Source organism: Anabrus simplex, chromosome 1 (assembly GCF_040414725.1).
Source record: "Anabrus simplex isolate iqAnaSimp1 chromosome 1, ASM4041472v1, whole genome shotgun sequence".
In the NCBI taxonomy this organism is placed as follows: Eukaryota; Metazoa; Arthropoda; class Insecta; order Orthoptera; family Tettigoniidae; genus Anabrus; species Anabrus simplex.
Genome location: NC_090265.1, coordinates 1,637,827,319 through 1,637,853,036, shown reverse-complemented (window position 1 = coordinate 1,637,853,036; position 25,718 = coordinate 1,637,827,319). Strand labels below are relative to the sequence as shown.

The following is a 25,718-nucleotide window of genomic DNA, read 5'->3' as shown; positions in this document are numbered from 1 at the left end:
ATAAATGTTTCCATTCTGGGACCTCTTCAGGGGAATCTTGAAAAACAAACAAACAAACAAACAAACAAACAAACAAACAAACAAACAAACAAACAAACAAACAAACAAAAAACTAGTTAATAATAGACACATTCACTCAAAATAATATTGAAATATTATTTGAAAAAACTAATTATGAGGCTGTATCTTCATACAGTCCACCTTTTCTTCTGTAAGTAAAAAACCATTATACAAAGGCAGCTATCCTTTTTGGATTTTCTCTCTATCTAGAGAAAATGGAATGCCTTTGAATATGCTTCATTCATCATCTGTGGGGCGCCCTGTTTGAATAAATCACTAACCAGGCAGACAAGGCTTGTGCTACATTCAGTCCTAAGCCTGTTGATGTTCAGTGATCCTTCACCTGTTCCTGAAAGCTACAAATTTGCTCTACCATAAACATAACTACACAGTCATACAGTCATAACTTTATATGATTTAAAGCTTTTAAAGCTGTCAAAGGTAGCCTTTTGGTGTGACAAGTCTACTGTAATAATAGCCTATATAATACTCTATGTTGAAGTGAATCAGAACATTTAAGGAGAACTCTAGAAGAGAAGCACTTCTCTTGTGTCCAGAGAGGTGTGAGAAGTGGATGGAGGTCACTGATCCACAGCCTGGCCCAGGAGCTCAATGAATGAGTGTTATGAAAGGGGGAGATGATACGCAATGGCTCTAAGAGACATTATCCTGAGGTATAATGTTAACTTTGGTTAACTTGCAAACATTATGTGAACTGATTAAATGTCACATTTTAAATCATACAGTGGTATCATACGTGGACGTTAGAGGAAATAGCTAGCTGTCAGAAGAAGGTGAAGGACCGCTGTATGTAAAAAGCTTAGAATTCGTACGTAGCATGTACCTTGGTTGTCTGGATAGTGATTCTTTTGAACAGGGTGGCAAGTGGCTGGTGAATGAAGCATGTTTGTAGATATAATAGTTTCTTGAGAACTGCTAGTCAGATTTTGAAAATAAACACACCCTTGAATATACAATTTTCATATCTTTAATGCTAGCTGTAGAAAATGTTCCATAAAATACAAAGGTTTTACTGTTATATTGGCAGATGTTAACACTCTGGAAAAATACTACTAGTTTGATTACGAGCCCCTGTTAATGTTACTGAGAGTTAAAATAGACTTTTCAATATCTTTAAATAACGGTTCATGAGTTAAGTGACCTTAGCTGATTCGCCCGGTGTAGAAAGATAAGGAACTTGAATAGAAACTCATGATAGGGTAATCACAATGGCAGTTTGCCACTGGAAGAGGGAGCAAGTGAAAGAGGAGACAAATACAAACATGATAACACAAAAGGACAAGGACACTCTCCACATCTTCAAATACTTGTACTTGTCTCCCTATCAAGTCCAGCTCTTCTACATTCATTTACTCTCAGCACCTGATGAGTTAATTTCTATCTTCCAGCTTCATCAGGACACGTTGTTGTTTGAGTCATCAGTCCATAGACTGGTGTGATGCAGCCCTCAGTGCCACCCTATCCTCTGGTAACCTTTTCATTTTTACATAACTATTGCATCTTACATCTGCTCTAATCTGCTTGTCATATTCATACCTTCGTCTACCCCTACCGTTTTTACCACCTACACTTCCTTCATGAACCAACTGAACAAGTCCTGGGTGTCTTAAGATGTGTCCTATCATTCTATCTCTACTTCTCGTCAAATTTAGCCAAACTGATCTTCTTCCACCATTTTGATTCAGTATCTCTTCATTCATGATTCGATCTTTCCATCTCACCTTCAGCATTCTTCTGTAACACCACATTTCAAAAGCTTCTATTCTCTTTCTTTCTGAGCTAGTTATCGTCCATGTTTCGCTTCCATACAATGCCACGCTCCAGACAAAAGTCTTCAAAAACATCTTTGTAATTCCTACATCAATGTTCGAAGTGAGCAAATACCTTTTCTTAAGATAGGCCTTCTTTGCTTGGTGCTAGTCTGCATTTTATGTCGTTCTTACTACTGCCACTGTTAGTTATTTTACTACCCAAGTAACAATATTCATCTGCTTCCTTTAAGACTTCATTTCCTAATCTAGTATTTCCTGCATCACCTGACTTTGTATGACTGCACTCCATTACTTTTGTTTTGGACTTACTTATTTTCATCTTGTACTCCTCACCCAAGACTCCGTTCATATCATTCAGCAACTTCTCCAGATCTTCTGCAGTCTGAGATAAAATAACAATATCATTGGAAAATCTCACGGTTTTGATTTCCTCTCCTTGGATTGTGATTCCCTTTCCAAATTCTTCCTTGATTTCCTTTACTGCCTGTTTTATGTAAACACTGAAAAGGAGGGGGGGGAGGGAGAAATGCAGCCTTGCCTCACTCCTTTCTGGGTTGCTGCTGCTTTTTCAAAGCCCTTGACTCTTATCACTGCAGACTGATTTTTATATAGATTATAGATCATTCTTCTTTCTTGGTACCTGATCCGAATCACCTTCAGAATCACAAAGAGCTTGGTCCAATCAACATTATCAAATGCTTTTTCTAGATCTGTGATCACCATGTATGTGGGCTTGCCCTTCTTAATTCGTTCCTCCAAGATCAGATGTAAATTCGGGATTGCTTCACGTGTTCCTACATTTCTTCTGAAGCCAAGCTGATCTTCTCCCAACTCAGTTTCAACTTGTCTTTCCATTCTTCTGTAAATAATACATGTTAGAATTTTGCATGTGTGAGATTCTAAACTAATGGTGTGGTAGTTTTCACACTTGTCAGCATCGGCTTTCTTGGGAATAGGTATAACAATATTCTGCCGAAAATCGGATGGCACTTCTCCTGTCTCATGCATCTTGCACACTAAATGGAATAACCTCGCCATGCTGGTTTCTCCTAAAGCAGTCAGTAATTCAGAGGGAATGTCATCAATTGCAGGTGTTTTGTTCCTATTTAGGTCTCTCAAAGCTCTGTTGAATTCTGACTTTGAAATTGGGTCACCCATTTCATCAGCATCAATAGCCTCTTCTTGTTCCAGAACCATATCATCTATGTCCTTACCTTGATACAACTGTTGGATATGTTCTTGGAATCTTTCTGCCTTGTCTTCTTTCCCTAGAAGTGGTTTTCCATCTGAGCTCTTAATATTCATACACCTAGTTTTCCTTTCTCCAAAGGTTTTCTTGATTTTCCTGTATGCAGCATCTACCTTTCCAGGACCATACTACTTTCAACATCCTTGCACTTCTGCTTCAGCCATTCTTCCTTATCTTCCCTGCACTTCCTATCCACTTCATTCTTTAATCGCCTATTCTTTTCTGCTCTCTTCATTTTTTGCATTCTTGTATTTTCGTCGTTCATCGATCAGGTCTAGTATCTCTTGAGTTATCAGTTGATTCTTAGTTTATCTTTCCTTTCTTCCTAACATCTCTTGAGCAGCCCTACTGACCTCATTCTTCATGACTGCCTATTCTTCTTCTACTGTGTTTCCTTCAGCCTTTCCATTTAGTCCTTGTGTAACATGTTCCTTGAAAGAATCCTTCAGACTCTTTTCTTTCAACTTGTCTAGATCCCAACTCCCTGGATTCCTTCCTTTCTTCAATTTCTTCAACTTCAGACAGCATTTCATGACCAACAAGTTGTGCTCAGAGTCCACGTCTGCTCCTGGGAAAGTTTTGCAATCCAACACCTGGTTACTGAATCTGTGCGTAATCATAATGAAGTCTATTTGATACCTTCCAGTGTCTCTAGGTCTCGTCCATGTGTACAGCTGTTGTTTGTGGTGTTTTAACCAATATTAGCAAGGACTAAATTGTGATTGGTGCAGAATTCAACCAGCCGACTTCCTCTTTCATTCGTTTGTCCCAATCTGAATTCTCCTACTGCATTCTTCCCTGGCCTACCACTGAATTCCAGTCTCCCATCACAATTAAGTTGTCGTCACTTTTTACATATTGTATTAAATCTTCTATCTCTTCATATATTCTTTCAATTTCCACATCATCCGCTGAACCAGTAGGCATATAGACTTGCACTGTTGTAGTGGGCATTGGTTTCAGACTTCATCAGGACACATAAGTTATGAATTTCATTATGGTCTATATTGACTATCAAATAGTAGAGGAAGGTCCACATGTTCAATACTGTTAGCTTATGTTACTGTTCAACAAGAGATATTTTATAAATCAAATGGCTCAACTATACAGATAAGGCATACCAATTCCCAGATCAACTCAAGGATATTTGGTTATTATAAGAACGATGGCATGGTTCAACACCAACTGCAGCAGTTTTGATGTGTCATTTTGGATTCAGTTTTAAATGTGTAGTCAGACTTCATCAATGTTTTAGACTTAGATTTTAAATTAAGACAGACTAAATTGTATTCTTTATTATTGGTTGTATTTAAACATATATTTCCAATTAGATCATAGCTGAAGATGATCCACTGTATGTAGGGTCGAAACTAGTACCAATTATATAGGACACTATTCATCATGACAGTCGGCTTCAACACTGATTGAAGTGCCATCTGGATGGCCTCTGCCATGGTGGGAGAAGGGGGTGAATGGTGGGAGAAAGGGTTGAACACTATTTAATAGATAATGAGAAAGCAAATCTATTTAGTAGGGAATTCAGAGATTCAGTAGAAGATTGTCAGGAGTTGGAAACCGAAACAGAAGATAGAGAGGGAGAGATATATAGGGAAACAAGAAGGTTCTCATTCACAAATGAAGATATTTTCAGAGAAATCCAACTGCTTCAGCAAGGAAAAGCAGCAGGAAGTGATCAAATTACTGGGGAGGTATTAAGGACAATGGGGTTGTACATAGTGCCTTATTTAATATTTCTCTTTGACTATGTCATAAATAATAGTGTAATACCAAAGGAATGGAAGGAATCTATAATAATACCAATTTATAAAGGAAAGGGTGATAAAAGGAAACCAGAGAACTACAGACCAATCAGCCTGACCAGTATAGTTGGTAAAATACTGGAGAGTTTAATAGCAAAGTATATCAGAGGGATATGTGATGATAAAAATTGGTTCATGGGGAGCCAGTATGGATTTAGAAAGAAATTTTCTTGTGAGGCACAACTGGTGGGATTTTAGCAGGGCATATCAGATCAGTCGGATTCAGGAGGCCAGTTAGATTGCATAGCCATAGATCTTTCCAAAGCCTTTGATAGATTGGAACATGGAATATTATTAAAGAAATTGGAGGGAATAGGATTGGACGTAAGGGTTATACGGTGGATATGAACATTTCTAAATTCAAGGGTTCAGAAAGTCAAAGTGCAATACAGATTCGGCATCTGTTGCATCACTAATAATACGCATATCGAGGTGTATTAGGGATGTAAAGAAACATTTTGAGTTTCTCTACTACTAGAACCAAACTGACAATGATTATCTTTATTAATTCTCAAGATATTAATTTTTCTTTTATTATGCATTCAAGAGCCTCTGTGGCTCAGGCGGCAGTGCACCGGCCTCTCACTGCTGGGTTCCGTGGTTCAGATCCCGGTCACTCCATGTGAGATTTGTGCTGGACAAAGTAGAGGTGGGACAGGTTTTTCTCTGGGTACTCCGGTTTTCCCATCATTTTTAATTCCAGCAACACTCTCCAATATCATTTCATTAATTATTCATTAATCATTGCCCCAGAGGAGTGAGAAAGGCTTCAGCAGTCGGCACATTTCCCATCCTCGCCGCTAGAAGGAGGCTTCAATTCATTCCATTCCTGACCTGGTCAAATGAATGGAAACAGGCTGTGGATTTTCATTTTCATACATTCAAGCTGGACACCCTGTATTTGTTTCATTTCCAGGGCATGAGGGCAACAGGAAATTAGCCACAACAATACACTGTGTAATACACTTAACTATTTAGAGAGCATAACATTATTCGTCATCCTTCCCCTCCGCATCCCTTCTCTCTTGCTGATCTACGCTGCGTGACGCACACTCGGTCTGTTGCACTCCTTCCAGCAGCTCGTTCCAAACAAGCGCAAGGTGAGTACTCATCATTTCACACACGCACGCACGCGCGCGCGCGCGCACACACACACACACACACACCCTCTTAGTACTTCTCTATCAGATTTTCGAGTTAATTCTAATTTTGTTCTTCAGGTTCTTTGGGTTCCGACTTAATTGAGACTTCCTTTAAACACAGCATTTGTTTATGCTACATAGAACAAGTCCAGCTTTCTCAATTCGTCAAGTCTATATTGGACAATTCCCTCTGCGCCATCGTGGAACTTGCTCTCAGAACTTTCCAGAAACTTAAGACTTCACTTGAATTTAAATGTGCAATACGAGTTTAATCGTCAACCTAAGACTTTGGCATCAAGAAATTTTAAGCGACATCACAATTATTTTATTCATCTGTTAATTTTAACATATTTTGGTTATATTTATTGTAACTTATGTATAAGGTTTTTACTTGTATGTCATTCCACTACCATCCATCCTCTTGTTCATCCATATTAATTTAGTTTATGTCTTTTGCTTGTAATTTCGGCTAGGCTGATGATGGTCCAAAAAACGGACCGAAACTAGTACTTGACACTATCATATTGTAATGTTTTGATAAACGTTAAATGATTTTAAGTATTGAGAAGGTGGAGCAATAAATCTTGTATTCATTTTAAGTTAAGTCTTAACTCAATACAGAACCCAACCTTGAAATTTATTACTTTAAACTCTCAGAATTAGTAAGCAAGAGACTATATAAATTATCTAAAGCAGCAATGATGATTTTGGTATAAAATATGGAGGTATTTAAAACAGTTTTATTGTCTCTTATCATAACCATAATTCATAATAAAAGGAATATATAAACTTTTTGTAAAAATAATGCATTCAAACTATTACATATTTTGCACTTTGTTATTACATCAAAATCCAGGCCCTAGTCATCACTAAATCTTTTCTGAAGTCTCATCTTTTCTCCATCATGTTCCTTAATGAAAAAAAATTAGGTCAAAAGTTGATCTATCTTTTTAAAATCCATATTGCTCTTCCTCTATTTTCTTTCTACTTTCACCCTCAGTCTTCTCTCTAATTCTCTCAAAGATCTTTGCTACATGTGTATGAGGGTGATACCTGTATAGTTGTTACATTCCTTACTATTCCCCTTCTTGAATACTGGAATTATCACACCCTTTCTCCATTCTTCCAGTACATTTTTTTCTTCCATGCTGATTGTCATATCAAATTCGCTGAATGTTTGATTTTGTCATTTTGCTTTTCTTCTTCTCAATGTCTGAAATATAGACAGTCTTCGAGGGAAAGTAGTTTGGGTGACCGGTGCATCCAGTGGTATTGGAGAACACATGGCATATGCCTTAGCACGAGGTGGTGTCAAGCTTGTGTTGTCAGCAAGGAGGGTTGGTGAACTAGAACGAGTCAAGGCAAAATGTCTAGGTGAGTTGTATGCATGTGCAGTTATGTAAAACATTAATGTATGTATTTTATTTATTAAATGGTACTTAATCTATTTAACACATGGACTTCATTGGATTTTGTTCCAGAAGTTGGATCTCACCTGACAGAAAATGATGTCCTTGTTCTACCTTTCGATATTACAGCGTATGCAACTCATCAGGAGAGCTTTGACAAAGTCATCAAACATTTTGGAACAGTAAGTGTCTTGAAATACAGTTATATCTTGCTATAAACACCCTTTGTTTTTTCTGAGTGTAGTTGGTGCAATAAATAGGGTGGCATTAAATCAAGGTCACATTTTAAAACATTAATTTGTATGACTTATGCTATGTAGTGATATACTGTACAGGGATTTTCTGGAATAGTATTACTTCAACAATTAATTTATGTAAGTATTTTGTATTCGTACAATACCATAACAGATGTTGCATGCAAATTTTATACAGTTATCATAAGTAAAGTAAAGTAGATGCATTCATTTATGATTTCAGTATAACATACAGATACACAGACAGGATTAAAGTTCATAGCAGGTCAAAGTGAGCTACTGCCTAACTCTCTACCCTCAAATTGCTTTGTCCAGGGTTCCAAAAGTATTCTCAGAAACAGTCCACAGTGTTAAGCTGCAAGGAAATTCCTACTGTATGCATCATCATTCCTTCACAGTAGGTACAGTGGATCCCCTGGGCTATGCCAATTGAGACAGTGATCTACTAATGATGGTTAGTAGTATCCATCTTCTTCATATTCCTAAAGGATTGAGTAAAAGGCATGTTCCCATTTGAAGATAAATTCTCAGGGTTCCTGATTTTAAATCAACAGTTGGCGATATGTCAAGTACACTTTTAACACTATATGACACTTCTCTAACAGTACTACCAATGATGGATAGCGATAGGCAGGGGTGGCATTATATCGAGGGAGTTACTATACCACTTTCATCAGGAATATCTGTTTGTTGCTCATCGTGGGCGATAACTGAGGGTACCGGTATATTGTGTGGTGATATATAGGGGGTTGGCTGTATGTTATCATCACATACAAAGCAAAGTCATCTCTGTACAGGCCATGAAGGCCCTTGGAGGGGTGGAAGTTTAAGGCTTCCACCTCGGCACATGATGGGGTAGAGTGGCTAGCTCTACGCCCGGCCTCCTTTGCCCCCAGGAATTAACCTGGTATTCATTTTTGGGTAGGCTGAATGAACCTCAGGTCCATATGCCGCTCCAGAAGTGGAAATCTCGTTTCTTAAATTTTATGACTTCCTGACGGGGATTTGAAACCACGTCCTTCCGGGTGAACCGAGCTCGCCTTTACCGTCTCGGTCAGGCAGCCCCTATCATCACATACAACAAAAGCAAAATATCCTGGAAATGGTATCCATAAAAAATTCAATATTAAATCAAATTATCATACACAATAAACTCCCATAAACATTTTTATCTACAACAACAAAAAACAGGTGTTTTATAATTAACAACTAGTCTGTAAGCTCATGTAAGCTCATTTTATCGTAAGATAAATAATGCAAAAATTACTATCTATTTGATGCTGTTACTCTATGGTACCCCTTGTTCTAGGGCAGCTATCCCTTGTGGATTTTCTCTCTCCTCTCAGATACTAAATGGACTATTAATATATCTTAAGTTACACTTTCCAGATTTTATACGGCATTCGAATGGGATCGAAACATGTATTGTAGTATTTCCTTACACGCCATATTGGGTGCAGTTGTAGCTTGGAGTTGTACTTTGACGTCTAGGATCTGTGTACTAGTGAGAAAGCTACATGCAACTGTCCAAAACGAATCACCATCAACAGCATCAAATGCCTTCCCTCCATATGAGCACTGTGGAAAGTTTTGGAATTTAATCTAGGCTTTTGACATGCATTCTAGTGATTAGAAATTCTATAACACCACCTCCCCTCCCCTGCCGGCCAACATTCTGATGGTAAAAATATTTTCAATGAACGGGACTCGAACCGGCCAACCACGGTGTAAAACCACATGGAATTGACATGTAAACGACCATAGCCTTCAGGTGAGATGTTGTATCTTGGACTTATCAATAGACATAAACCTCAGAATGGAAAGAAAGTATTTTTCACTGAACAGTTCAAGTATGATGGTCATCATTGTATTGCTCTTGTAACCCATAACTGGAACCAGTTTAAGTCTCTCAAATATCTCTGGAAGGCAATAGAAGCCAGGATGTATGCAGTTCAACATCATGCCAATAGATATAAATGTGTACCAATGTCATCATGGTGAATATGTGACGACTTCACTGATAGAAACATATTTTTCTTTAAAAAAGTACAGAAGTCGTGGTTGTGAGAGGTTCATTGTATTTTTCTTGTAAAGAAGACTTAACAATCTCTAACTGGTACCAATTACAGCTGTTGAAACCTTCTTGTTTTCTGAATATCGCTGTGAATGACAGACTGAATTAGGGGTTTTATATATATTATACCCGTAACACGGTTCTAAGTTAAAGTTCCCAATGTGTGTGGAGTTATGCTACCTATTACATGTTATAAATCTCATTTTTGGTCCGTATTGAAAATTTACAGTTCAACAACAATAAAGGCGTTTTAATTTAATCCACCTATTCAATACTTTTATTTTCACTTATAGTGGTTACATAAATACTCACAGTTAAATGGGACATGTTTCGCCCTCAATTAAGGGCATCTTCAGCCAGAAACAATCATCAAGAGTACAACTAATATTAAAAGTGGAAGCTAAAAGTTTAGTCAGTTATTAAATTTCGGGACATAAAAATGTAAAAAATGATACAATATATAAAGATGCTAATGGAAACACTGTCAATGATTAAACTATAATCTTGTCGGAGACTAGAACTTCTTCCATTAAAATTCAAATTAAAAGAGTTCATTTAAAATGTTAGTGGAAAACCAAAGTGGTAATAATATAAAGTCAACGACATGAGGGTGTGAACACAAGCATTAACATGATTGTCATAAATACAATATATCCAAGGCCGCTGATGAAATTCGTCAGCAAGAAGTGAGGCAGAAGCATCAGTTGAAAAATTGTAAGTGGCCCTTAGCACCGGTAGGTAATATTATTGGCTGAAACCTTGCCAGGAAATGTCAGTAGATACTGAAAATAATGTTTTCTGTAAGAGAAGGAAAAGATGTAATAAGAAGTTGAACGTAAGGAGAGAATTCGGATTACAAAAATTGAAACAGATGAGGACTTACATGTTAGTTGAAAGTTTGTTATTTGTTATCTACTGTTGTGTTAGTTGCTGCCCTTCTGTTAGCTCTGAGTCTGGTGTTGTAACTGTGCTGCAGAGGCGGCAGTGAACTCGGAGGGGAAGAAGTAGGAGAATGTGGAAGGGAGGAGAGGATGGGTGGAGTCAATTGTGACGAGGCTGACAAAGGGGCGGAGTCAACCGTATTGCTGGAAGTAGGCCTAATATCTGTAGGTATGGGAGGAGTATTAGAGTATGAAGAATTAAATATATTAGGTATCCTAAATTTATTTGAACTAACTGACTTTAATCATTTTGGTATTAATTCATATAACATACATTTACTGTTCGTGGTTTCATTAAGATTCTGTTGCTTATTGTACGTCTGATCTAAATAGATATATAAACTTTCTAAATCATTCAACATTCTTTCTTTTTCTATGATTCTAATTATTGCTAGGTCTTTCTCTGTGGATTCAAATCTGTGACCAGTCTCCCTCATATGCAAACTCATCGCTGAGTATTTCCTATGTTTTTCTGCGTTAACATGTTCCATATATCTATATATATAAAATAAGAATTTTGTCTGTACATTGCTCAGAATTTGAAAAGAATGGTATTTCTGTATCGGTCATGTCCACAGTAACAAGAAAATGCAGTTTTTACTTTTCCGTAATTTCTGTCTGTCTGTCTGTATGTATGTATGTATGTATGTATGTATGTACACGCATCACGAGAAAACGGCTGAAGAGAATTTAATAAAAATCGGTTTGTAGAGTCGGGGGGTGAACCGCTACAATCTAGGCTATAAATTATTTTATTCACGCTGAGTGAAATGGTAGTTTAGGGGAAGGCCTAAAATTCAATTCTGAAATATTTATATTATTAGTGGTCATATCGATAAATACTACATAACTAAAGTTATATAGAATTAAATTTCTGATCATTTACGTCTTATGCATTTATACCGTACCGGCTATGATAACACAGATATTCATGAATTTGGATTTTTGTTGCTAAGTCCATATCAACGCCGAGCCCCGACAAAATGGGTAAACAGAATTTAATGAAAATCGGTATATAGATTCGGGGAATAATAAACTACAGTTTAAGCTATAGACAATGTTATTCACCCTGGGTGAAATGGTAGTTTAGGGGAAGGCATCTAAAATTTAACTTTTAAATAGCTTACCTACGTTCTTGGTCCTATGGAAAAGTACTACATAACAAAAGTTATAGAGAATATAATTTATGTTTTATTCAGTTTTACCGTACCGACTATGATAAGAGTGGTATTTCAGAACCGGAAGACAATTAATAATGTGAAGGCCTACAATATCGAAAGCGCGTAACATAGATCAACAATAACATTACACTGACCGTTGTTTGTTGTAATGTTCTTTGTCTCTTATGCTGCCGCTCAACTCCGATAGATCGGATTACTGCTGCGTACCGAGTATAACAGCCTTACTGAATATTGGCGGGAAATAACTGAAGAGTTAGATAACCTTCTTCTTTAGCATGCCAATCCTCTGGTTCATACATTTTCTGATACTGCTGGTACATAACACACTGGTACATCATAGTATGCCAACTATTCGATACCTACTCTGACGCGCTGTTTTGAATGAGCAGTGTACGCACTTAAGTCAGTGGCTCAGTTATTAGTAGTAGGAGTAGAAGTATGAACTGGTCTGGAATTACAATTTAGCCCTATTCCAAATTATAGTACCACAATTCACTAAATAACTCAAAATTCAACCCTGAAAAGAGCCGTTTCTGAGGAAAAGCTTCTTCCTCTTCATTTTCATGAAATCTACATTAATTTTATTCCAAATTAGCAGCGAAGATGTGGTTCCTTTTCTGGCTTGGAGGAAAAATTGCCTCCACGTCAGACAGTTCTTTCCCCCGCCAGTGTGGTGAATTGAGATTTTCCGACTCATCGGGTACTCCCAGGAAACATATAAGTAAACGGGCATAGTTTTTGCCCTGGGATTATCCACTATTTGAAACCCCCCTCCCCCCGCCGAAAAAAGGACGAAGATTGTTCACGGATCATGGATGTCTGAATCTTGGTCATTCCAGCTCTGTAGCTTTGGACTGTTAGTTTGGCAGCATAGTACTGTTCGTTAAAAGTGAGAAAATGTGTGGTTTTTCATTTGATCGACTATTTCATATGAAGGCATTGTTTTTAATCACGCCATTCCTGCTGATGTCATTGTAATGACACATGTTCATTTCAGTTGGGAAAACCACTAAGAGAGTCTTTCTGAGAATCTATACAGGCAGGCGGAGAGTGAGTGTCTGCCATTATAATGAAAACTCCCCAACCTGATTGTGACTGATGGTAGGCAAGCTGGCCTACCATTACAATTAAAATTCCCTAACCCAGTCTTCATATAAGAAAAGACGTTGGTGACTTGCCCGTCGTGCTTCTAGGGCAACTTTAAGAGCTATGCAACTTAATACAATCTTGCTCACAACGTTTACACTACCTAACCTAGAATTCCGTAGTGAAGCACGGGTACATCAGCTAGTCTTGTCATAAAACTTCTCCCAGTCTGTCCAACATATGAAAAATTACACTGAGTACATTTGAGTCTGTATACTCCTGATCCGAAATAATAATTTTTATCGCAATTAACTTTTTTATGTTTAAAGAATATGGACTGGTTAGTATTGTAGTTCTAAAAGCTATATTAAAATTATGTTTCTTGAATATGTTAGTAATCTGGTGTATAGCTGGATTATTAAAAGTGAATGTAGCATACTCAGTTTTTTTGTTTTTTCTGGTATCAGATTTGTGGATAACTTGTTCTTAATTTTATTGATTAATTTGTTTATCATTTCTATTTGGAAACCATTTTGTTTAGCGAGGTACCTAATATAATTTAATTCTTTCTTCAAATTTTTGGGAGATAGAGGGATTGTAAGTGCTCTATAAATCAGACTGTGAAAAGATGCTTGTTTATGTGAATTCGGGTGTAAAGAAAAATTGTTTATAGTTGTAGGTGATTGTATCGGTTTTCTAAATATTTGGAAATCAAAAGTGTTAACCTTACGTGTAATTGTTACATCTAGAAAATTTAATGAGTTATCGACTTCGTCCTCTTTCGTGAATTTCAAATTAGGTTCGATTTCATTTAACTTATTTAAGATTTCTTGACTATTAGTGACATCTTTGTTTATGATTACAAATGTATCATCTACATATTTCAACCATAAATCAATTCCTTTAATTTTTGCTATTATTTCATTGTGTTCGATTGAATCCATAAATATGTCGGCAAGGATGCCCAATATTGGGTATTCACCCATTGCTAATCCATTCTGTTTATAAATATTATTGTTAAATAAGAAGTAATTATTGTCTAATACGAAATTTAACAATCTAGTGAATTCTTCTACTTCCATTTTACTAAGATTACTGTGTTTACAAATATTATCGTGAATTATATTAACAGTTTTATCTGTCAGAATATTCGGGAACATATTCACTACGTCATACGAACACATCATCTGGTTTGGACGCACGCCAAATTTAAATAAAATGTCACACAAGTCAATGGAATTTCTTAATGGTTGTTTATTATTAAAAGTGTAATGTCTTTTCCAAAAATTATGAATGTATTTGGAGACCTTATACGTGGGAGAATTTCGGCGATTGATAATCGGACGAATCGGAATATCTTTTTTATTGTATTTTGGGCAAAGCTCTAGTTTCTGGGAGCCTAGGATTCATATTGATAAGTTTTAATTTTTCTTGTTCGGTAGAGAGAGATGTGGATCTTTTACGTAAGGCCTTTAAGTTGCGTTGAATTTTAGCTAATGGATCTTTAGTCACGAATGTGTATTTGTTATTATCAAAAAATCTTCAGTTTTCTTGATATATGTATCTTTATCCATCAAAACGATCGCACCCCCCTTGTCAGCCTTGGTTACTATAATATTGTTATCTTCAATTTTTGATTTCATGTTTTTTATTGTTTTCTGTTGTTTAGGATCAAAATTGGTATAAATCTCTTTAGCTAATCTGGGTAATCTCTTCTTTAACTCCAATCTTACTTCGTCTTGTACATCGCGTGGGAGTTTTGATATGTTCGCCTCCGCTTCTGCAACTGTGTTAATGATGTCTATTTCTCTATCTTTATTAGGCCAGTTGTATTTTGGACCCCTTTTAAGTAGGTCATTCTCTCCTTCCGTAAATTGTACCTTGATTAAGTTAACTACCATGGGAGTAACATTGTCCGATGGGCCTCTAATTTGTTCTTGTTTTGCTTGTTTACTGTGACGTATTTGTGTGTCTATCAAATGATTCAATTTCTTATTCACTGTATCCTGTTTCTTACTAAGTGCGTATGTTAATTTGTGTTCCATGTGTTGATAAAATGACTGCCATTCTAACGGGGCTAAATCCTGTGTCACCGCTAAGTGATCGTTATATAATTGCAAATTCAATTTGGATTTCTTCCTGTAATATGCCTTGATTTCATTTTTAAGCCATAATTCATTTACCTTATTTTGGGTTATATTATGGCTTGGACTGCTTATGTTTTTACGTTGTGTTGATTTAAGAAAAGTAGGTACCAGTATTAGCCTCAGACATCGTTTAAGAAAAGCTAAATATTTACTGACTTACAAATCTTCATTTTCAGATAGAGAAACTTATTTCATCGACATTTTGCCTGGTTGGCTGTCATATTACATGTTATAAATCTCATTTTTGGTCCGTATTGAAAATTTAGTTCAACAACAATAAAGGTGTTTTAATTTAATCCACCTATTCAATACTTTTATTTTCACTTATAGTGGTTACATAAATAGACGAAGTAAGATTGGAGTTAAAGAAGAGATTACCCAGATTAGCTAAAGAGATTTATACCAATTTTGATCCTAAACAACAGAAAACAATAAAAAACATGAAATCAAAAATTGAAGATGACAATATTATAGTAACCAAGGCTGACAAGGGGGGGTGCGATCGTTTTGATGGATAAAGATACATATATCAAGAAAACTGAAGATTTTTTGATAATAACAAATACACATTCGTGACTAAAGATCCGTTAGCTAAAATTCAACGCAACTTAAAGGCCTTACGTAAAAGATCCACATCTCTCTCTACTGAAAAAGAACAATTAAGACTTATCAATATGAATCCTAGGCTCCCAGAAACTAGAGCCCAAAATACAATAAAAAAGATATTCCGATTCGTCTGATTATCAATTGTCGAAATTCTCCCACGTATAAGGTCTCCAAATACATTCATAATTTTTTGAAAAGACATTACACTTTTAATAATAAACAACCATTAAAAAATTCCATTGACTTGTGTGACATTTTGCTTAAATTTGGCATGCGTCCAAACCAGATGATGTGTTTGTATGACGTGAATATGTTCCCGAATATTTTGACAGATAAAACTGTTAATATAATTCATGATAATATTTGTAAACACAGTAATCTTAGTAAAATGGAAGTAGAAGAATTCACTAGATTGTTAAATTTTGTATTAGACAATAATTACTTCTTATTTAACAATAATATTTATAAACAGAATGGATTAGCAATGGGTGAATACCCAATATTGGGCATCCTTGCCGACATATTTATGGATTCAATTGAACACAATGAAATAATAGCAAAAATTAAAGGAATTGATTTATGGTTGAAATATGTAGATGATACGTTTGTAATCATAAACAAAGATGTCACTAATAGTCAAGAAATCTTAAATAAGTTAAATGAAATCGAACCTAATTTGAAACTCACGAAAGAGGACGAAGTCGATAACCCATTGAATTTTCTAGATGTAACAATTACATGTAAGGTTAACACTTTTGATTTTCAAATATTTAGAAAACCAATACAATCACCTACAACTATAAACAATTTTTTTTTACACCCGAATTCACATAAACAAGCATCTTTTCACAGTCTGATTTAAAGAGCACTTAGAATCCCTCTATCTCCCAAAAATATGAAGAAACAATTAAATTATATTAGGTACCTCGCTAAACAAAATGGTTTCAAAATAGAAATGATCAACAAATTAATCAATAAAATTAAGAACAAGTTATCCACAAATCTGATACGAGAAAAAACAACAAAAAAACAAAACAAAAAAAACAAAAACTGAGTATGCTACATTCACTTTTAATAATCCAGCTATACACCAGATTACTAACACATTCAAGAAACATAATTTTAATATAGCTTTTAGAACTACTAATACTAACCAGTCCATATTCTTTAATCATAAAAAAGTTACTGTAATTACGATAAAAATCATTATTTGGGATCAGGAGTATACAGACTCAAATGTACTCAGTGTTATTTTTTATATGTTGGACAGACTGGGAGAAGTTTTATGACAAGATACATGGAACATGTTAACGCAGAAAAACATAGGAAATACTCAGCGATAAGTTTGCATATGAGGGAGACTGGTCACAGATTTGAATCCACAGAGAAAGACCTAGCAATAATTAGAATCATAGAAAAAGGAAGAATGTTGAACGAATTAGAAAGTTTATATATCTATTTAGATCAGACGTACAATAAGCAACAGAATCTTAATGAAACCACGGACAGTAAAAGTATGTTATATGAATTAATACCAAAATGATTAAAGTCAGTTAGTTCGAATAAATTTAGGATACCTAATATATTTAATTCTTCATACTCTAATACTCCTCCCATACCTACAGATATTAGGCCTACTTTCAGCAATATGGTTGACTCCGTCCCTTTGTCAGCCTCGTCACAATTGACTCCACCCATCCTCTCCTCCCTTCCACACTCCCCTATTCCTTCCCCTCCAAGTTCACTGCCGCCTCTGCAGCACAGTTACAACACCAGACTCAGAGCTAACAGAAGGGCAGCAACTAACACAACAGTAGATAACAAATAACAACTTTCAACTAACATGTAAGTCCTCATCTGTTTCAATTTTTGTAATCCAAATTCTCTCCTTACGTTCAACTTCTTATTACATCTTTTCCTTCTCTTACAGAAAACATTATTTTCAGTATCTACTGACATTTCCTGGCAAGGTTTCAGCCAATAATATTACCTACCGGTGCTAAGGGCCACTTACAATTTTTCAACTGATGCTTCTGTCTCACTTCTTGCTGACGAATTTCATCAGCGGCCTTGGATATATTGTATTTATGACAATCATGTTAATGCTTGTGTTCACACCCTCATGTCGTTGACTTTATATTATTACCACTTTGGTTTTCCACTAACATTTTAATTGAACTCTTTTAATTTGAATTTTAATGGAAGAAGTTCTAGTCTCCGACAAGATTATAGTTTAATCATTGACAGTGTTTCCATTAGCATCTTTATATATTGTATCATTTTTTACATTTTTATGTCCCGAAATTTAATAATTGACTAAACTTTTAGCTTCCACTTTTAATATTAGTTGTACTCTTGATGATTGTTTCTGGTTGAAGATGCCCTTAATTGAGGGCGAAACATGTCCCATTTAACTGTGAGTCTATTTATGTAACCACTATAAGTGAAAATAAAAGTATTGAATAGGTGGATTAAATTAAAACACCTTTATTGTTGTTGAGTTATGCTACCTGCCGAGCATGCTTCCCCTGTGAGCATGTCAGCTGCGAGCAGCGGGGAAGTGAGACGTCACAAACTGGAGAACTTGGTCAAGGCTATATTACGTCAGACGACAGAATGTTCAATTCCTTTCCATCATTAATTTCTTCTGAATGAATTAAGATATGAATAAATGAACTACATCACCGTGTAGCCTATTTTTTATAATCATGATTCCCAAGTTTCAAATAGATCTGTTGAAAATTACGGAAGATATTAACAGTTACTATTTCTTGGGGATACTGAATAAAAAGGCAGGCATTTTGCTTGTCAAGCCAGCTCACCTTGTACCACAGCCGAGATCGGATGGCCGGCTGTTGGGTATTCTGCGTTCATAATGTAAGTCGTCAGTTTGACCCATTGCGAAAGTTTAAGTCCGCGTATTACGACGCACTGCAAGACTTTTTCACTGTCATGTGTGTGGTGATAGAAACTGTGCCTTAGTTGAAATGTGAACAGTTGAGGAGTTTTACCATTTACGAGAACAGTGTGACTGAAACTTACATTTTCTCACCAATACGATGTTACGCTAATATAATTTGATGTTCGTATTAGAACGAAAGTGATTAACTTTACATTGAATACTGAAAGTGTTGAAATGTGATCGTCAGTGAAACGTCAAAACTGTCCATGAGTTTATATTTAATTTTCACAAATGATAAAGTGTGCTAGTAGTGAAACATAATCCAATATTTTCAGACTGTTCAGGTTATTGAATTTACGGTAGTGAAGCATCACAGTGCATAGTTGTTCTACCAAATGGGTTGGAACATTTTTCAAACTGTACGTCTATGTTACGAATGACTGATATAACTAATCATATTTAACAGTGTCGTCGAAGTTTGATTCTCTTTTACAAGTGTCCAGATTCTTAAGTGAGCATAAACTCAATACAGTATTTAAATGATCTGGTGCATTTAACATTCCATAATTATCCCAATAACTTGTGTCGAACCCAGGACGGTTCCGGAGAGAACAGTGTTTTCTTTTGCCATTTTCGATAGTGAACGGGACTAAATTCACGGAACTTATTGTTTTTCCTTTGATGTTGTGTGAAGTATTAAAACAGGATACCTTGTTTTCTATGTCGTTATTCGGACAATGTTCTCACACTTAACTTTAATAAGGTGACTTTTATTTTACGTGATTAATACATCACAAGTTTAGTTTTGAGTTCAGCTTAATCCATCAGTAATGACTGTGTTCTTCTAATTAATTAGTGAAATCCCACTGTGAAGACTATTGAGTGCAGCTTGTGACTCGTTAAAGATCGCTATTAACCATAATCTCATTTATGCAGATCAATTACTTTGAATCCATTTCATACCCCACTGCCGCATTACAACCAAGACCACGAGTGCTCCTAGACCATCCAGACCTCCGAGATATTCGAGACCTTCTAGATATTCGAGACCGGCTCGGAAGATGGTGACATCATGAGCAAACATTGCGACCCCGCAATGTATCAGGACCAGTTCAACCCCAGGAGAAGTACTCATTGTAACTGCTGTGCTGAGATGATGTTAAATTCTGACTTTATTTTATGAATAAACTTAAAAAAAAATTAGCATTCCATTATACTTATCTTACTTCCCTCTCCTCTGTAACAAGTCAGATAAGGACCGGTCACCCCTGTGTCGAGTCTTGTGGTCAGCTAGCCATCGAAACAAACTTTTACGGTTACAATATAGATTTTGCGTTTTAAAGCTAGGATTTTCTGGTCACTGTGGAAGAACATTATTTTATTGCATGTATGTGATGAAGTAAATTGATCACTCACTTCATTGTCTACTGTATTACAGCACTGACATCACAATTTACATACATCATGCAGTTGGTATTCAAATACGAAGAGAAAATAATACCTTACATAATGTGACAAATTTCTTATTGCTATAACATAAAGGAAGATATTTACCAGCTTTGTTATACAGTATTTTGTACATAACATTATCCAGGTTATTTTAAAGAGGCCTATATATCTAAGAAAAACTGAACAGTTCAATATCCTTGTTCTACCTTTCAATACTACAAGACACATCAAGCATTTTGGAACAGTGAGTGTCTTTCAATATGTTATCTGGTTTTCAACAGTTCCTCTAATACTGTGTGATTCTGATAAAGGCAGCAAACATTGCAAGTTCATCTTAAAAAAAATGGATTTGTTCACTCTGATTTTGTGTCACTGTGGTGTGAAGCTACATGGTTTGTATGGTGCACTTACCAAATTGAAGTCTGAAGAGTTAGTAGACATCACGGAGAGAAGGAAAATATCAAACCAAGGAAAGGTAAGGGGAAGAGGGAGTTGACAAAGAACTAGACCTTCTACTGGAATGGTAACAACAGAGAGATGAGGAATGGAGTGGGGTTGATATTGGCAAAAGAGATGGTATTCACCAAAAAGGCAATGGTTTACTTATAAAGGGGAAGCTGATGCTGGGGCAGGTATATGCTTCTCAGAGGGGTTTTAGTCAAGATGATAAGAACAAGTTCCTGGTAGACCTAGAAGAGACCATCAGTGAAAAGAGGTCAGTTCTCTCAGGGACCTGGATGCACAGCTCGGGACAGACAGGAATGGTTATGAGGATGAGATGGAACCACACGGTCAAGGTAGACACAATTTAGAAGGGGAACATCTCTTTTACTTCTGCATAAGAAAGTGTTTGATAGTGAAAAACAGTTGGTTTAGCAAAAGTCAGTCACAAGATTACCTGATACATTTGGGACGGACAGTCATTGATAATAAGATCAAAGTGTGGGAACTACAACAGATTGGAAAGAGGACTGATCATCAGGACTATGTAAGAGGATAGTTGCCTACAGATGAATTGAGAGAGCTATAAGGTAAAGTGGACCAAAATTAAAAATACCTTTGTAACAGAACCAGTTGAGGTTTGCAGAAAGACAAGTGTGAATGTAAGGTGAAATGAGACATCTTGGTGGAATGAAAGATTGAGAGGCTGACTAAGGAAAAGGAACACAGCACAAAAGGAACGCGATAGAAGTCCACGTCAGAACAGGTAAGGGACGAGGAGAATATCAGACACCTTGAGCAAGTTTACCGGGACAAAAATCTGCAAGTGAAAAGAGTAGTTCCAGAGGAGAAGATTAGGTGCTGGCAGAACTTTACTCAAAAACTGGAGGAAGACAGCAGAGGCAATATAAAACCATTGTATAGAGTGATCAAAAACAAAAGAGTGCAGTTGAAACCATCAAGGCAATTGAGGATCGCAATGGAAACATTGCCAGGAAAGAAATCAGAGAGGTTCTGAGGAATCATTCTGATCACCTATGGAACAGGTCAGAAGCAGATCAGAGAGAGAGAAAGAACTAGCTGTTGAAATCTACACAGAGGAACCTCCCATTACATGGGCAGAAATAGAGGCAGCACTTACAAAAATGCCACAAGGAGAAACCCCTGGGATCGATAAATTCAACATGGACATGATTGAAGCAGCAGGAATACAGTGGCTACACAGGGTGCTCAATGCAGTGTGAAAGAGTGACAAGATACCTGCTGATTGGAGCAAGGGTGTCATTATTTCCCTGTTAGCCTACCTGGTACCCATGATCAATAAGGGATCAAGTTAGCTGGTTTGAGTCTCTTTGGTGGGAACAGTTTTCACCATCAGAGTGTTGGCCGTCAGGATAGAAGAGGTGGTGGTAAACAATTTCTTATGCCGGGCTGAGTGGCTCAGATGGTTGAGACGCTGACCTTCTGACCCCAACTTGGCAGGTTCGATCCTGGCTCAGTCCGGTGGTATATGAAGGTGCTCAAATACGTCAGCCTCTTGTTGGTAAATTTACTGGCACGGACTAAATTTCGGCATCTCATCTTCTCCGGAAATTGTAAAAGTAGCTCAAACCTCTGGAGTATTCGTAAGGAGTGTTAAGCCCCTTTTCCCATATTCCCAGAATATGGTCAACATATTTTTCCTTGTTACTCTGTCATACGACTACTTAAGATTTAAGAAACATAAATGTAACTTGTCTATTTCTCTGGTGGCATTTTTCAATTACTTGATGTGTAAATTCGGTTCTGACACCCCTCTTTCGTCTGAATTGACGTTGGTTTTAACCCAAGTGTACTCTCCACATTGCTAATACTCTTTATTCTAAAATGTTTGTGAATACCTTGCCTGGTACACTGATCAAAGAAATATTTTGACGTTATATTGTGTTACTCTGGAGCAGGTTTTTTTGAAATATTTGAAGGTAAAGATAATGGGAAGGAACTTATATTGACCAATTGGATTTCTTTTCTCCTTTTGTGGCTGTCCTTTGTTTCTAATATTTTATTATCTGTATTGATCTTTTAGTGATTTCCATTTTCTATATTTATCCAGATTTCTCCTTATCTCATACTTGCTATATCAAGACTATCCATCAAGGTAGTTCCTCCGTGAGCGTTGAAGCCCACCCACTTGAAGAAGGTGTGAAGCAGAAGTGGGCTTGTCGGGGGGGGTGAGAAGAAATGGCTGTAGAAGAATTGGGATCGATAATGAGAATATTTGGATGGTATTTTGCATCACTTGACCAAGCGCCAAAAGTAGATTTTGAGATATTCACACAAACGCAAAATCCTTTGTATTAATTCATATTTCCTGTTAAATCTGAGGTATTATATACCAAAATGAAGATAAAAACATACATTTTCTTCTTAATGTATTCAATTTAGGGATATTTGAAATATAACGTAGTAATCTGAGATAATAGTGCTTGGTCACTTGATGCTTTGTTGCCGTTATGTTAGTTTTTTGTTTTGCATCACTTGACCAACAAATAATTTTGTCATGTAGTGATTGATTTGACTTTTAAAAATTCAGTGCAGTGTAAAATATGGTACTTATTAACTAACTGTATTGCTTATTTAAGTACAGGATTAAATTATACATAACACCATACAACATGACATAGAAAAAACATGAATTTTAGAATATACAGTAGTAAAGAAATTATACTGGTAGATCATAGTATTAAGGCATCATAAACACACAGTTCCTCCAAGTGTAATATAATGCAGAATTTTAAGAATTTTCGAGTACAATATCCATTTTTCCACAATCAAACCCATCTCTATCACCGTCTATTCCAGGAATTAGCTCCATGAGAGAGCGCAGGTCGTTCAGTTTTGCTTCTGAAACTGGTTTTCTATTGGACCATAACAGAATGAGCAGACCTGATCCATTTTCATTCTGAAGCTGCGACCAACTGTAGATTTCTTAATGTTCACTTCAACAGTGCGTTGTGCATCAAAATGCATTTTGAAGAAATTGCTAAAAGTTTTATCTTTCTTCCACTCTATTTCTCAACGTCTCACTGTTTGTTCCTGTCTTCCTGTGTACAATGTGGTTCTTCAGATGAACTGTACTATAAAAATCCGGTCCGGTCATTCTGTGCACAACAAGCGGGTTCTTCTTTCGGCGCATCTTTATTACATTTATGTAGTCTTCGGTGGTATAGAGGCGCTGCTGAAATTTGAAAGCACGTTCTACATCTCCAAAGTCACTGTCGTTAGGGAGGAAGGTATGGCCTGGAAATAGAAATATTTGGTAATCTTTTCAATGGTAGGGTGTTGTTCCAAAACTGTTTACAGAAGTAGAACAATCTTTATATTACGATTCTGAGAATCTGACCACAGTATGGCTTCTTTGGCGTTGTGCATGTTTTCCATGAGATGCTTGTACAAGCAGGATCCAACCTCCTGAGCCCCTCGTCCTGCTTCTCCTTCCAACCAGACATAAAAAGGACCTTTATTATCTTTCCCACTATGAATCTTTGACCACAACTGGAGCTTGTAAAGAACCACATTTGTGGGGATACGGGAAAATGGCAGTGTTTTTTCAAGGTCAAAACAAAACGTTTCCAGTTTTTCATCCAACTTCTATTTTTCCATATCGGAGGATTTTAGGTTCTGGGCGTATGCCGCAGGGAAGAAAACCTGTGCGAGAATCTGTTACGCGGGAATCTACATTTAGCATCACACGACCAAGCGACTGCAAGCTTGTCGTGTGGTCATTTGATGCGTAATTCAGACTCAGAAATAGTAGTTGGTCACTTGATGCAAAACTTCAGTTTAATGATTGAGAGGTTGGCGTTTGGTCAAAATTCATTTGCCGCGAAATCATATTGAGAATAAAAGTCCGAACAATAACCTACGTAAAGTTTACACCATTAGCTACCAGATGGTGCAATAATCTAGAAAATTCCATTTTGGCGCTTGGTCAATTGATGCATAACACCATCCATTTATTTGAAGGTGTCATTATATGAAGATGTAGATATTCACCTTGCCCTTTTGTGTTTTGTTGTTTGCCCTTGTCTGTCCTTGTCTCCTCTTTTTATTGCTCCCCCCCCCCTCTCTCTCTCTCCTGATTCTGATCTGTAATTTTGTTTATCTTATTATGCATTCCCTTTGATATACTGTAATTTTTGTAATACTTAAAGGGTGTTTTTTGCTGTATTCTTCTTGTTTCAGTTGGATATTTTAGTGAATAATGCTGGAAGATCACAGAGAGCTATGTGGGAAGATATTGAGACTGAAGTGGACAGAGAAATGTTTGAAGTGAACGTGTTTGGCATTGTCTCGTTATCTCGTATTGCAGTTCGCTACTTTTTGAAAAAGGGAGAAGGTCATATTGCTGTTACATCAAGTTTAGCTGGTGTCTTAGGAGTTCCCTTTTCAGGCACCTACACTGGAACCAAACATGCCATTCATGTAAGTATGGCTTGTGTTCTTGGGTTCATTTATTAGTGCTGGCCAGAGAACAATGTTATGAAGGTGATCAGTAAAGAATGATTTTTTTTTTCCTCCACGGCTTCCTTTATGTTGTTGTGGTTTGTCATCTAAAATGGCACTCAGAGAGGTAACATATTTTACAGTCAACTAAATTTGATAAACTACTATTTACAGATATTTGCAAGTGCACTTGAGCATAAGGTTTTCACATCACATAGTTTGTACTCTAAAACTTGACTGAACACACTGCCCTCTGGTGTGTTGAAACCCTGCTCCTCAACAGCAGAGTGTTGTTCCCTTAGCAGTTCACTCTTCATCTAACATGCTGATCTGAACTCAGCATGGCTCAGACTCCCAAATGTGTCACTCAGGACGAACTGACTGTCTCGTGACTGACTCAAGACTGATCTGCAGATCTCCAGCTTGCTCTTTATATTGGCCAGCAGAAGATGGTTGCAGTTTCCACTTCCACATCATTCCTGGTGCCTCCTCCCTTATTTGTAATTGAGAGATAGCGCACCTTTTCAATACATTTATTAGTGTTTTGTCTAAATCAAAAACACACACACATTTAGAATGATACTTAATTAGTACATGTTTCATTCCACTATATCAAGCGATTCCAACTGAGGTGCTCCCACGCTCCCGGCCGGCCCCGGCAGCAGCCCTGGTGCTGTGC

The 25,718-nt window shown here is 36.7% G+C and overlaps 1 protein-coding gene across 1 annotated transcript in view; it reads left to right on the top strand.

Moving 5' to 3' along the window:
• Positions 1-25,718, top strand: part of LOC136881409 (dehydrogenase/reductase SDR family member 7) — a 98,495-nt gene that overhangs the window by 43,831 nt on the left and 28,946 nt on the right. The window contains exons 3-5 of the mRNA XM_067154150.2: positions 7,289-7,438; positions 7,546-7,655; positions 24,779-25,018. Coding sequence (XP_067010251.1) covers positions 7,289-7,438; positions 7,546-7,655; positions 24,779-25,018 — 500 coding nt within the window. The remainder of the gene's footprint in view (positions 1-7,288; positions 7,439-7,545; positions 7,656-24,778; positions 25,019-25,718) is intronic.